This window comes from Chelon labrosus (assembly GCF_963514085.1).
Source record: "Chelon labrosus genome assembly, chromosome: 5".
Lineage (NCBI taxonomy): Eukaryota > Metazoa > Chordata > Actinopteri > Mugiliformes > Mugilidae > Chelon > Chelon labrosus.
In genome coordinates, this window is record NC_140341.1 from 2708801 (window position 1) to 2723126 (window position 14326).

Sequence of the window (14326 nt, forward strand, 5' to 3'; positions counted from 1 at the left end):
CCAACCCTCCAGATTTAACAGTCAGCAGAGGGAGAGGTGACCTACAGTGCCCCCCGTGGCGATGGCCATGTCCCTCAGCTGGGTTCTTCCTGTTGTCTCCAAAACCTGGAGCTTTAACGGCCACGACCTGAAGACCAACCTTCAGCCTGGAGGAGGAGGAGAGAGGAGAGGAGCGTTAATGGAGGAGGAGGAGAGGGAGAGAGGAGCGTTAATGGAGGAGGAGAGGGAGGTTAGAGAGAGAGAGAGAGGAGCTTAATGGAGGAGGAGGAGGAGGAGGAGAGAGAGAGAGACCAGCGTTAGAGGAGGAGGAGAGAGAGGGAGGTTAGAGAGAGAGAGGAGCGTTAATGGAGGAGGAGGAGGAGGAGGAGGAGGAGGAGGAGAGAGAGGAGCGTTAATGGAGGAGGAGGAGGAGGAGAGAGAGAGAGACCAGCGTTAGAGGAGGAGGAGGAGAGGGAGGTTAGAGAGAGACCGACCAGCGTTAGTGACTGACAGGAGGAGGAGGGGGCAGAGAGGGGGGAAGAGGAGGAGGGGAAAGAGGGGGAGGAGCGGGGGAGAGAGAGAGAGGGGGGGGGGAGGGAAGGAGGAGGAGAGGGGAGAGAGAATAGGAAGGAATAGGAGGAAGAGGGAGAGGAGGAGGAGAGAGACAGATGGGGGGAGAAGGAGGAGGAAGATGAGAAAGGGGGAAGAGGAGGAGAAGGGCAAATATAAGAGGAGAGGGGAGGAACAGGAGAAATACAATGAGGAGGGAGGAGAGATCCCCAAGGAGGAGAAGGAGATGCCAGGAGGAATGGGAGGCATGGGGAGAAGGAAGAGGAAAGAGGAGAGGAGGAAGGTGAAAAAGAAGGAAGAGAGAAGGAGCACGAAGACAAGAGAAAGGAGGAGAAGCAAGAGGAAGAAAAGGATGAAGAAGAGACGGAGGATGAGGAAGAAGAGGGGACAAGAATAAGGTGAAGGAGGAAGAGAGGAGAAGATGAGAAACAGGAGAGGTTGGAACAGGAGGAATACAAGGAGGGGGAGGAGAGATGGAGGAGAGGGAGAAGAGAGGGAAGTGAAGGAGGAAGAAAAGGAACATGAAGACGAGAGAAATGAGGAGGAGGAGGAAGAGGGGACAAGAGTAAGGTGAAGGAGGAAGGAGAGGGAGGAGGAGAAGAAGGAAGGAGAGGGAGGAGAAGGAGGAGGAGGAACTTCAACGACTCCTTCTAACTAAAGTCTGAGTCTTTCATCTTCAGTTCCTTTAACGAACCTGTTGAGAACCAAAGTGCTCAGAGCTTCTCCGTCCACGTCCTCGGCTACGATGACCAGAGGTTTACGGTGCTGGTTGGCGATTTCTAGAGCGGGAACGATGCTCTGGACGCTGGAGATCTTCTTCTCACTCAGCAGCAGGTAGGCGTCCTGGAACTCACACTTCTGACCTGAAAACACATCCAGGCCTTTAACAGCAAGACACCTGAACCCTGGTGGACACGGCTGCTAAACGCTACTGACTGGAGAGTCTGGATCAAAACACCTGATTTATGTAACCAGGTTTCTGACTATTATTATTCTGACAGGTGGTTACCTTTGGCAGTGTTGATGAAATACGGGGAGATGTAGCCACGGTCGAACTTCATCCCCTCAATGATCTCCAGCTCGTCGTTCAGAGTCTTCCCGTCCTGAAACATGAAATTAAAAACATTCATTTACCTGATTTTAACTGAATTAACTCGTTAATCTGAGCAGCGTCGCGTCAACCTACCTTGACGGTGATGACTCCCTTGCGGCCGACTTTCTTCATGGCGTTGGAGATGATGGTACCGATCTCCACGTCTCCGTTGGCCGAGATCGTAGCGACCTTAACATAAATAAATAAAAAACAGCGGCGTTATCAAACGTGCGACCGCTAGGGGGCAGCAGAACCAAGCGGACGGCGTTCTCATACCTGTGCGATCTCCTCGGGGGTCGTGACGGGCTTTGAGAGCTTCTTCAGCTCGTTGATGACGGTTTCCCACCGCCGTCATGACGCCGCGGCGGATCTCCACGGGGTTGGCGCCTTTGCTGATGGTGTCGAAGCCCTCCTTGGCGATGGCGCGGGCCAGCACGGTGGCGGTGGTGGTGCCGTCGCCGGCCTCCTCGTTGGTGTTGTTGGCCACGTCCTGCACCAGCTTAGCGCCGATGTTCTTGTACCTGTCCTTCAGGTCGATGCTCTTCGCCACCGTCACGCCGTCCTTGGTGACCTTCGGGCTGCCCCAGCTCTGCTCGATGATGACGGTCCGACCCTGAGAGGAGGCAGGACGGTGAGACGAGGGCTCTGCTTTATTGGTAAGGGCTGGGGCTTTTATTTTGACAGCTAGCAAAGCTGCTATATTAGCATAAAACTGGCTAGTGTGGAAGTGTGACGGTGTTATAGATTGTTTACATAAAGTAGAAGTGGTGTTTCTATTGTTCCTGCCTCTACCTTGGTGTTATGACGGTGTACCTAATGAACTGGACACTGAGCGTGCTGTCAGCCTGGTGTTACCTTTGGGCCCATGGTGACGGCCACGGCGTCGGCCAGCAGGTCCACCCCCTGCAGCATGAGGGCCCGAGCGTCGGCCCCAAACTTGACGTCCTTGGCGTAGGCCCTGGTGAGGTGAGGGGCCAGCGCCCGGCACACGGGCCTCACCTGCTTCATGACTGCTGGTAAACGAAACATGTCTGTGGGAGGAAAACACGCGGGACACGTCTGAGAAAACTATGAACGTTTATAGAAAATAAATGTAAATAAATAAATACAAACATAAACATATATTATGTGTTAACAGCGCCTCTAGTGGTCACTGGTGGTATGACACGAACGTTTAAATATCAACAGAGCTTCGTTAAACTATCACGACGTGCATCTCTTAAATATTAGACAATTATTTCTAAAACAGAATGAAGAGTTGAGTTAATGATTTAATGACCCAGATCCTTTAAGATGTTCTACTTTAGTCACACAGTTGTTTTCAGTAGTGTCTGTAAATGTGTGTATATATATACGAGCTACACCCCTATAAATTTACAATTCAAGTTTACAGTCTATATTTTATATTATTTTTCTCAGTTTTACATTTACACTTATATTGTTCACCTTGTGTGTTATGTGTAATTAGTACTGTAGTACTTTTTTACTACTGGCTGCAGGTACAAAAATACGTTTCACTGTGCATTGTACTATGTATAACTGTGCATCTATCCATCACTAACAGAATAACCTCACATTCAAGAAGCTGCATCCTAAGATTATTTATCATTTTAGCTTCTACTTGTTGACGCTGCTACTTTTATTGAAGTATTTCTTCGACTAAACCTTAAAATAAATATAAAAAGCAAACTTTCCTTCTTAATTAATGTAGCATAACGTATGGTGGTTAATGTTATAATCTTATTAAGGCGACTAGTGGGTTATCTGTTAAGAGAAGCAGACTTGGGACTGAACCCCCCCCCCCCCCACACACACACACTGAAGGCTGGAGTGCCCTTGAGCAAGTCACCCTAACCCCAGAAACTGCTCCATTTGTTGACCTTGTGTGTGTTAATTTAACTGGAGAACAAATACCCAACTATGGGATCAAAGAAGGGACACAACCTTTCATTTTAATTTCCTTTTTACCTGAAACATAACTATGAGAACAAAATTATACTTCACCCATGTACATGACAGGCAGTGGAGCTTTTTCACATTAATTTATGAACTGACTGGTTTAATAATGACTAGTATTCCTGATGGCATTGATCCTGACTGGGTTTAAAAGCTGTTCCACCCCCTCACTCCACTTCCTGGTCCCCCCCACGTGTGCGTCTCAGGTCACGCGTCACAAGGTCATATTGTAAAAGCATGTGCGGGAACAGCCTCTCCATCTCACACACTGACACCACCACCACCAGCACCACCACCCTGCTGTGTCCATGTCCCACCAGGAACAATCAGTCCACTAACTGCAGGGACGCTGCTGCTAATTAGACTCCCCCTGCTGTCCCAGTCAGTTTGTCCTAAATGTAGTTATAATCGGTCAAATCACGAGACACAAACACTCATAAATAAGTTAAATTGTTATAAACTTAAATGATTAAATGTTTGCAAAGAGAACTGTGCAGCTATTTAAAACGTGTCGTGACATTTTTAACAGGCATGTCCTTGCAGGCAGGGAGAAAATCTGTCAGCTAGGCTCTGTTAAATTAAAGCTACCTCCTAGCTAGCTAACAGCGGGTTTAAAATAAGACAAGAAGCTGACATTAGAGACAAATAAACAGCCTGTGATATTAGCTTTACATGTTTGGAATAAAATGCGAAGGATTACCTGTGAGGTAAACGCCTGTAGCTTGTACAAGGTCTGCAAGACGGAATGATATAACGACTGGATGAGAGGACAGTCGTGTGGCGCCTGCGGAGAAGGTACTGCACATGGCCTATCACATCCGGGTATTTTACCGGCTCGCCCCGGAATCTGGATACACCAAAACAATACACTCAAATACGCGATTTTTTCATTTAAAACAACAGTTACAGTCTAACAATTTAAACGTATCTTATATTTAATATATTAACGTAATTAATATCCCCCTCTTGATTTGTTATGATAGATTTGTTTGAGACTATTATCAGTGATGCTCGTTCCGGGGCAGACGCTTCCAGAATTTTCTCGAGCGCCATTGGAGGAAAAAAATAGAGGTCAAAGTTGACGTTGTGCAATATTGCTTCATCTCGTAACGATTAAATAAGAGAAAAATAATCAAAACTAATGTTTAAATCCACCCGTTTATATTTTTGATTTACTAAATTAACGTGTTTACGTACAAAGCGCCGTTTTGCCGTTAGCATTGCGCGTGCTAGAACTTTCTTTAGGGACCGTCAAGTTCAGGGCATGTAGTGCGCATGCGCTTTCTGGATATTTCCTCACGTGGAGACGGTCCCCTTCAGTGTGTCAGATCCACGCTCACAGAGGAAGCTCCCACGCCGGCTCTCTCACTGCTCACGTACAGAAATGGTAAGATTCTCCATGCACAATTAATACAGTTTAATTTTTAATAATAAGAGAACAAAGACAGGCTTCGTTTTAAATAACGCAACGGTTTTTTTTTGTGTGTTTTAATTTCTGCCCACCCGTGGCTAAGTTAGCAGCTAACGTTGAGGTAGCTAACGTGAACATCCGTGGACAAGGTCAATCTGCAGGGGAGCCGAGAGAGAAGGGGGACACACACACTTATACACAACCAATAAAACTAAAAGATAGAGATTTAATCTACCGCTAAACATGCATGTGTAGCTACAAGCTAACTGTTAGCTCATGCTGTTTTACTGCTCTTTTGTGTTAGCCCTCCACCGGCTTACATCACTGTGAGGGCAGCCAGCAGCCGGTGTGGCTCTGGTGTCTTGCTCAAGGACACAGGGCAGGACGGAGGATCGAACCTGCAACCATGTGATGTGTAGCTGCTGAGCTGCTGCCAGCTCCACGATCCCTGCATGCTGACACATAAAACACACTGGCATCAGGAATGTAGTGAGGTTAAAATAGAACAGAGGATTGTGCTTTCTATATTTATATCAAAACACAGTGGAAGAAACACTTGGATGAAAGTAGCAGCATCACAGAGAAGAAATATTCTCCTACAAGTAAAAACCACTGGAGCAAATGTCTCCTTTAATATGTAATCATTATGCAGAACGGCACATCTCTGAGTAATATATATTATTGGTGGATTATAACGAATAAAAGTTTAACTTTGTTGTTGCAGCTGGAAAACTAAAGCTGTAAAATAAATAATCTTACAGTTTCCTAGTGTTTTAAAAGTAAATGATGACCAAAATATCACAAGATGCACAAGAACTTCTAATTTAAACTGTATTTAGATGCAAGATAAATGTGGGAAAAGCTTTAAAAGTTTAATTTAAAATGACTTTTTGGTCGTAATATTTTAAACTCCAGCCGTAAACTACACTCCTGGCTCAGACTTTCCTTGTGTGTTATCTTTTAATAGTGGAAACCTTGAGGATGTTTGATCAAGGCTGCTTCATATTATTTTTTTGGAGGGGGTGTTTCATCAGGGAGGTGAGGAGTCCTTGTCCCTCCTCAGCCCCTCCCCCCCCCCCCCCCTCCTCCTCTCCCTCCCCCCCCAGTCATCAAACTGGGACCACTCATAACCTTCAGCCAAGGTCACTCATTCATCTGCCGTTATCAGTCTCGGCTGACGTGTCCCTCCCTCGTGACCTCCGACATTCCCTGAAATCTTTGTGAATCAGTTACTGCAGAACTCAAGTCATTTGTCAGAGGCGACCTCCTCCCTCCCTGTCTTTAACTCCTCCAACAGATCAGCTGCTATTTAACCAGAAGAGTTTTGTCTCAATCATGTTTCAGCTGAACCTTGTGCCGTGTTTGAAAGATTCACTAAATGAACAACAACAACCCACCATGTGACATTATTTACTCATTTCCTCTCTGCAGGCCTTCAGAAAATTCCTCCCACTGTTCGACCGGGTGCTGGTGGAGCGCCTCATGGCCGAGACGGTAACGAAGGGGGGCATCATGCTGCCGGAGAAGTCTCAGGGCAAAGTGCTGCAGGCCACAGTGGTGGCAGTGGGACCTGGCTCCGTCAACCAGGTAATAATTTATAACCGTCATCAAACTAATCAGTGTCACAAATACCAGAAACGTAGTAGCACCAGTGTCACTAAAAAAACGTTAACACATGAACACGGTGATGATGGCGGAACAACTTCTACCCACAACATTAGCTCTAATATTAGTTTACACGGTAACGAGAACAGGACAGTGTTAGTCTAAACAAATGCTAGCTGCTACGTTAGCTTAAACCAGATAACGTTAGCTGCTAAGTTACATCACAAGGTAATGTTAGTTATTACATAAGTACTGTTCTCCTTGGCGTTATGCTAAGTTAACAAAACTAGATGTTTCCTGTCTAAACTCATATAGCAGCTACCATTAGCCAGCCCATTAGCCTTAACAAGCTAACATAATTTCCAAAGACGAAACTGTTTTCTTCTCTACTAAACATGAGGATGCATTTTTATTTTCTTATGTGATTTTTATTTTTGCAGAAAGGACACGTTCAGCCGATGAGCGTCAAGATTGGTGAGAAAGTTCTTCTACCAGAGTACGGAGGCACTAAAGTTGTTCTGGACGATAAGGTGAAGCAGCAGTTTAATCTGTAACAACGCTTTCTTCCTTCGTTTTCTTTTCTTTGTTTTAATTTCTTCTTCTTTTTCTTCCTCCAGGACTACTTCCTGTTCCGTGATGGAGATATCCTCGGCAAATACGTTGAATGAGACATCTGTCATTATTCTTTTTTTTTTTGCCCGTGTAAAGTCCTGTCATCTGTGGAGAGGAGAAATTAAAGTCTAGTCGTGTCTGTTTTTCTTTTTTATGTTATTGCAAATTGTAAATAATTCATAACACATTTTGTTACAATAATAAAGGTGAGCTCTTAATCGTTGTCATGACTTCAGTCTGTAGTGGATTCTTTCTTTGAGCTGTTTGTTGTTTATGTTTCAAGTTAAATCTGAAGGTTTAGCAAAGATAATCTGATCTTAATGTTTCTTATTTATGTCTGACACCAGCAAATACGTCTTTAATATGTTCCGTAATAAACTGATCAGCCTCTACACTGTTCCACCGGTACGTCCTTTGACCTGATGAAAGTGGATCCTGTAGGTTTGGATCTCTGGATCTAGATGTTTCTGGTGTGTCGCTGTAGATGTTTGATCTCATGTGGGGAGTTTAAAGGTCGGATCAAAGCTCGATGTGTTCCTGAGCAGTTTAACGTTTAGTAATTGGTACGTGTCAAAGTAATATGTGAATTTCTGACGTTTTTGAAAGCAGACATTTAAACTTCTAGAAGAAGAAAAGCAGTACTGGTTTAATGGGATATTTAATGGACCTATAATGTAGTTATTGTAGCTAATTATTATGTTGTTTTGGTAACTAGAAGATAGTGAAGCATGTTTACAATGAAAGACCTCCACACTCGTGTTTATTGACCTCTCATGTTAAAGTCCTGGCTTGAAACTTGAAATGATTAGTTGATTAATCAGTTGGTCACCATTCTAATATAACAGTCCTGACTTGTTAACATTGACTTGTCGACTTTAACTGAGCATTAGATCAGTCATGAAGGAGGGTTTAGATTAGAATGCATTCACTAGTGTACCTAATGAACTGGCCACCAACTGAAGTTCTCTTCTGATGGAATAATATGACTTTTTTTTAGTTAATTACAAAGAAAAGATGGAGGACCTGATGTGTTAACATTTAAATAAAGACTGTGACATCAGTGTGTCTTGTTTAAATAATTACTAACACATAGTTGTGTTTCTAGCCAGTTATAATGTTGATGTGAAATATTAATAAAAGCTTTTCTTGACTTCTGATGAGCCACTAGTTAAATACATAGATGTTTCTGTCTCTGTGTGGTCGCTTTGTGTCTTTAAATCCTCAGTTTTGTGTTGTTGTTGTTGTGTGTCTGTAGCTGGTGTGTAGTTCAGGTGTAGCTCGGAGCCTTGAACTTTGGCCCCTGGGTTTGTATCCGGATCAACAATCCATTCATATTTTTTAAACTTTAGTAATTAATATTTATTATTTGTGACTAAATCTGTTAATTTCACCTTATTAACAATTTATAAATTTACATAAAGCGGTAATAGTCGTAAAAAGTTTACGTCTCCGTGTCGGATCAACTACAACCACCGCGGCTGACGAACATCCGGGTATTCTGTCGAGATGGTCATGGCGGAGGGTACTGCAGTTCTCAGGAGGAATCGGCCTGGAACCAAGGCTAAGGTGCGTTTCCCCCCACCGGTATCACTCTTACACCCCACCAGAACACCCCCACGGGTGGGTAAAGCTGTCCTCGAGTGGACACGCAGTTTTACAGCTCGGATTTTGTCGAGAATTCGGTCGTAGACGGTGTAAAGGAAGGGCCTGACCTGGAAGTAGCCACCTAGCTAACCTTAGCTGCTGCTCCGCTGAGCTAACCGTTAATGAGTTTTAGTGATTCTTTTTGCAAAAATTCAAGTACACACGAGGAATTAAATAATTATAAGGCGAATCCGGTGAATTGTGTTTATATAAGATCTCTAAGATAAGTAGAAAATGCTCGTTGGCTTTGCAGGAAGTAGTCGCATTCCATTTTACGTTATCTAGCTAACGAGCTAGCTTTGTATCTAAGAGTAAAAAAAAAACTCTTAACTGTCACATATTCTCTTTTATAAAACTTTTCATATCACCAGATTTCACCGGTTTTTAGTTAGTGGCCTCATACTAGTTCACTCCATTCATTTAAAGTGTCATGCTGTGATTTAAAGCTACGAGGGTTTGACTCATTATTGTTACTTAACGTCAGCTGACAGCTAGCTTCGGTTAGCTCATGCTACAGCTTAGTTCTGGCTAAAAATGTCTTCTCTGTGTGTGTGTGTGTGTGTGTGTGTGCGTGTGCGTGTGCGTGTGTGTGTGTGTGTGCAGGATTTCTACAACTGGCCGGATGAATCATTTGAGGAGATGGACAGCACCCTGGCTGTCCAACAGGTGTGTGGTCTCCACCCATTTTTAGATCGAGCACACGGTGTTGTTGTGTCACTGAGTGGAGCTCAGAGCTGTGTGGACTCCATTAAACCTCATAAATGATGACTAATGCACTGATTTGAATTATTCCAGTTAAATAAACAGGACTCCAGACTGACTTTGTTGTACTCGGAGCACTGAGGCGGAGTAGAGAACATTTTAGGAGCGCACAACTATTCACATTTACCATTTGTAACTGTATTACTGACAGATCCTTTGGTAATAAAGGGATATGTTCATTAGCTTTACCGTCGTGACGGAACAAGAGCCACAGTTTAACAAATGTATGTTAACAAATAGATGAGTATACTGCTGCTCAGATTAACTAGTGTCACGTTTAAACTGTACAGCGTCTGTTTCTTTAGCGTTTAGTTACCACCAATTACACCTTAAAACCCAAAATGTTGGGGTTTATATTAGAGTTACACCCTGATTTGACTGACTTCCTGTGGACTCTTTCACAATAAAGCCGCCTCAGATTAACCGTAACTGTCCTTTAAAGGCAGGACGATGTCGTATTTAGGTGATTATATTATCTTATCTTGTGTTGCCTTCATGGTGCACCGGTGATCCACCCAGCTCTGGAGTAGATGAAGATGGACGCGGCGTCCCGAGTGTCTGTGCTAACCTTGGGTTCTGTTTCAGTACATTCAGCAGAACATCCGGTCGGATTGCTCCAACATTGACAAAATCCTGGAGCCTCCGGAAGGTCAGGATGAGGGTGTGTGGAAGTACGAGCACCTCAGGTAAGAAAAACAAAACTAACTGATGACTGTTTTCTCTTGAAGTTCTTGGCCTTTAACTGACGGTTATTACAGGAGAAAGACAGGAAGTAATCAGGTCAGAGACACACCTTGATGACTTGTTTCCCTGGGGCGTGAACAACAGCTGTATGAAGGAAATTCTTATGGATTCTATAATGTGCACAACGGTAGAACGTGACGATGTCCAAAGGTTGAACTGTGTCCTGTAGTGGAATCAGTATTGTTGACATGATAATTGTATGTTTTTTGTTGGGAGATGTTTCTCTGTTAGTGAAAATTCAGATGGATTGTTGAAGATGTTCAAGTCTGTAGTATCATAGACTCTCAGAGTCACGTTCGAGACACAGTTAAAACATAAAACCTGTTTACTGATGCAGAGATGAGTCAAACCAGATTTTTCTTATAACTTGAACTCTTTTTCATCCCTTTAGGCAGTTCTGTCTGGAGCTCAATGGACTAGCTGTTAAACTGCAGGTAAGTCATTTAACTCTGATACACCTTCACATTTTATTATTTAAAGATGTTTTAATTTAAGGAATTTGTCTAGACATGTCAGAGGGTGAAGTCTTTCAGCTGAGTCCTTCCCTGTGAGGACTGATTTAATAGTTTAAAGGTGTCTCACGTCGTCTCTGTGTCTTCAGAGCGAGTGTCATCCAGACACCTGCACCCAGATGACGGCCACAGAGCAGTGGATCTTTTTATGTGCTGCCCACAAGACCCCCAAAGAGGTGAGAGGAGACGCTGGCTCGTTATTTACCTTTTTAATCTGACGTTAAATTAAATCAGTGACCTTTTGAATGTGTCGCTGCGTTCACAGTGCCCCGCCATTGACTACACCAGGCACACGCTGGACGGAGCTGCCTGTCTTCTCAATAGCAACAAATACTTCCCCAGCAGGTCGGTCCATCTATGTACACCTTTACTGCTAGCTAGCTACTTAGCCTTCCAGCTAACAGGAGCTCTTCCTAGCCTCTCAGCTAACAGGAGCTCTTCCTAGCCTTCCAGCTAACAGGAGCTCTTCCTAGCCTCTCTTTGTAGCCTCTCAGCTAACAGGAGCGCTTTGTAGCCTCTCAGCTAACAGGAGCTCTTTGTAGCCTCCCAGCTAACAGTAGCTCTTCCTAGCCTCCCAGCTAACAGGAGCTCTTCCTAGCCTCTCTTTGTAGCCTCCCAGCTAACAGGAGCTCTTTGTAGCCTCCCAGCTAACAGGAGCTCTTCCTAGCCTCTCTTCCTAGCCTCCCAGCTAACAGGAGCGCTTTGTAGCCTCTCAGCTAACAGGAGCTCTTCCTAGCCTCTCAGCTAACAGGAGCTCTTCCTAGCCTCTCAGCTAACAGGAGCTCTTTGTAGCCTCCCAGCTAACAGTAGCTCCTCCTAGCCTCCCAGCTAACAGGAGCGCTTTGTAGCCTCTCAGCTAACAGGAGCGCTTTGTAGCCTCCCAGCTAACAGGAGCTCTTCCTAGCCTCCCAGCTAACAGGAGCTCTTCCTAGCCTCTCTTCCTAGCCTCCCAGCTAACAGGAGCTCTTTGTAGCCTCTCAGCTAACAGGAGCTCTTCCTAGCCTCTCAGCTAACAGGAGCTCTTTGTAGCCTCCCAGCTAACAGTAGCTCCTCCTAGCCTCCCAGCTAACAGGAGCTCTTCCTAGCCTCCCAGCTAACAGTAGCTCTTCCTAGCCTCTCAGCTAACAGTAGCTCTTCGTAGCCTCCCAGCTAACAGTAGCTCTTCCTAGCCTCCCAGCTAACAGTAGCTCTTCCTAGCCTCCCAGCTAACAGTAGCTCTTCGTAGCCTCCCAGCTAACAGTAGCTCTTCGTAGCCTCCCAGCTAACAGTAGCTCTTCGTAGCCTCCCAGCTAACAGTAGCTCTTCCTAGCCTCTCAGCTAACAGTAGCTCTTCCTAGCCTCTCAGCTAACAGTAGCTCTTCCTAGCCTCCCAGCTAACAGTAGCTCTTCCTAGCCTCCCAGCTAACAGTAGCTCTTTCCAGACTAACACCGTTGTTGTGTTTGTGTTTACAGGGTGAGCATCAAGGAGTCGTCCGTGGCCAAGCTGGGCTCCGTTTGTCGTCGCATCTATAGGATATTCTCTCATGCTTACTTCCATCACCGCCAGATATTCGACAAGTACGAGGTGGGTGTTAAACAACAAACTCGTCTTCCTCGCCTCCGTTAACCTGTTCAGGCTGAATCATCTCCACATTCACCTCTACAGATAATCTGGTCCAGACCAAGACCGGCTCAGATTATCTTGTAATGTGACACGTTTACAGACCCACTCAAACTCATAAAGTTATAATCTCCCGTTTCCAGAACGAGACGTTCCTGTGTCACCGGTTCACGCGCTTCGTGATGAAGTACAACCTGATGTCCAAGGACAACCTGATCGTTCCCATCCTGGAGGAGGAAGTGCAGAACACCTCGTCAGCCGGAGAGAGCGAGGCCTAAGAGCAGCTGCTGCCAATAAAGGGAGACACATGTAAACACGATACTCACACTGATCCTGCACACACACTCACTCACACACACAAACAAACAAACACACTACAGTGTTGTATTAAGGCTCCTGTCTATTAACACTGTCATGTCCCTCGTCCCCAGTCACCTGTGTCTGTCTGAGAGGAAGTAAAGCTAGAGAGTAGAGGACGCTCTCTCAACTCCCAACATGTCCAGAGGACGCCGCTCCGTCGCCGCTTCGTTTTCCAAAACGTTCACAAGCAGCAGCTCGTTTAGATTTAACTGCTGGAACACGTCGACGCTCTGGTGCCTCTAAACTCTAATCACTCGGCTTCAGTCCACGACGACGCTGCTCCTGATTCCGTTCCTTAAGATTTATTTACTCACAATGTTCTCCCTCTAGTTTCACATCTGGATTTTGTCGTTTTAAATCCAGTCAGCTTTCAGTCCAGACGACTTTTAAAGGTCGAGAAGCGTCACATTATGTCGTTTGACTATCAGCGCGCCTCACAGTGACATCCAGATGTTGTCTCTGCTGCCTCCAAGTGGCCAAAACTAGTAACTGCACATTTTAATTCAACATAAACTGAGATGGCAGCGATGTAAATAAACTTTGACTTTAACGATCAATCAACAAAGGTATTAATGATTTCATGCTACTGATATATAAAGTAATATAATATAAAACATTTACAACAAATTGGCTAAAATATAATGACAGGAAATAGCTTTTAAAGAGCAAACAGCTGCAGGAACGTGAAGCAGAAACATGTCAAGTTCTCTTTCAAACGTTTAACGGCGACTAAATCACCTCCGAGCGTTAGCGTTAGCGTTAGCTGCGACGGCGCCGCCTGCTGTGGACATGTCGGGGTGTAGCGGTGGTGACTGGTTTGGCTGACGGCCTCCCTCTGTAAATAACTGTCATGTTTCCTGATGGTGCTTCTGTTCTCTCTTCGCTTGTGTTGCCTGTTTTCTGTTATTTTGTTTTTTCTGTCGGGGCGGGGGGCGTCCCACCATGGAGCGGGTCAGTGAATCAGCCGGCTGACTAAATAACAACGCGTAGGTGTGCGGCTTGTGTGGTAGTGAACATTAACCTGTAGCTCCGTGTGTGTCCTAGCTGAAGTGTTTTTATAGGGAGGCTAATAACTCTGATCCTGATCTGACATGATGCCCCCCCTTCCTCCTCCTCCTCCTCCTCACCCTTCCTCACCCCCACCCCTACCACCACTGCTTTAACACCATGTGATCCATGTTCCTCCTTCCTGGTCGATGATCATAGAGGAGGAACGTGAGCTACATGTTAGCATCGGAGCACAACTTCTTCTTCTTCTTTTTCTCCCTCATTAAATTATTTTGTGGGTCTTCTCAATCCAACCCACTTTTTTCTTTCTCTTTTTTTTTTTAAATGGACTAAAAAAATTTTGTTACTGTCGACATTTTCATGATGTCTGTTAATAAAAAAAAACTGATATTCATGTGATGGTGTAGAGACTTTAATACGTTAATGATCAGTGGTAAGGTTTCTCTCTGAGGACGACTGCTCCATGAGGG

The 14326-nt window shown here is 44.9% G+C and overlaps 2 protein-coding genes across 4 annotated transcripts in view; one reads left to right on the forward strand and one right to left on the reverse strand.

Moving 5' to 3' along the window:
- The window catches only part of hspd1 (heat shock 60 protein 1), a 7092-nt gene extending 2606 nt beyond the window's left edge, over positions 1 to 4486 (reverse strand). The window contains 9 exon segments of the mRNA XM_084545596.1: positions 46 to 81; positions 83 to 146; positions 1244 to 1412; positions 1559 to 1652; positions 1736 to 1831; positions 1919 to 1984; positions 1986 to 2255; positions 2498 to 2673; positions 4299 to 4486. Coding sequence (XP_084401722.1) covers positions 46 to 81; positions 83 to 146; positions 1244 to 1412; positions 1559 to 1652; positions 1736 to 1831; positions 1919 to 1984; positions 1986 to 2255; positions 2498 to 2673; positions 4299 to 4404 — 1077 coding nt within the window. The 5' untranslated portion in view covers positions 4405 to 4486.
- Positions 4487 to 4903: 417 nt separating this feature from the next.
- Positions 4904 to 14250, forward strand: LOC311488219 (MOB-like protein phocein). 3 transcript variants are annotated; one of them, XM_084544790.1, is made up of 9 exons: positions 4904 to 4985; positions 6441 to 6596; positions 9474 to 9536; positions 10218 to 10318; positions 10768 to 10810; positions 10978 to 11064; positions 11154 to 11233; positions 12341 to 12452; positions 12632 to 14250. In XM_084544790.1, exons 1-9 carry the CDS (start codon positions 4983 to 4985, stop codon positions 12764 to 12766), a joined length of 780 nt encoding a protein of 259 aa, XP_084400916.1. In that variant the 5' UTR covers positions 4904 to 4982; the 3' UTR covers positions 12767 to 14250. The 3 variants fall into 3 exon arrangements, with proteins under 3 accessions (XP_084400916.1, XP_084400914.1, XP_084400915.1); XM_084544789.1 differs by lacking the exons at positions 4904 to 4985; positions 6441 to 6596 and adding an exon at positions 8718 to 8792; XM_084544788.1 differs by lacking the exons at positions 9474 to 9536; positions 10218 to 10318; positions 10768 to 10810; ... (2 more) ...; positions 12341 to 12452; positions 12632 to 14250 and adding exons at positions 7055 to 7144; positions 7232 to 7449.
- The last annotated feature ends 76 nt before the right edge of the window (positions 14251 to 14326 follow it).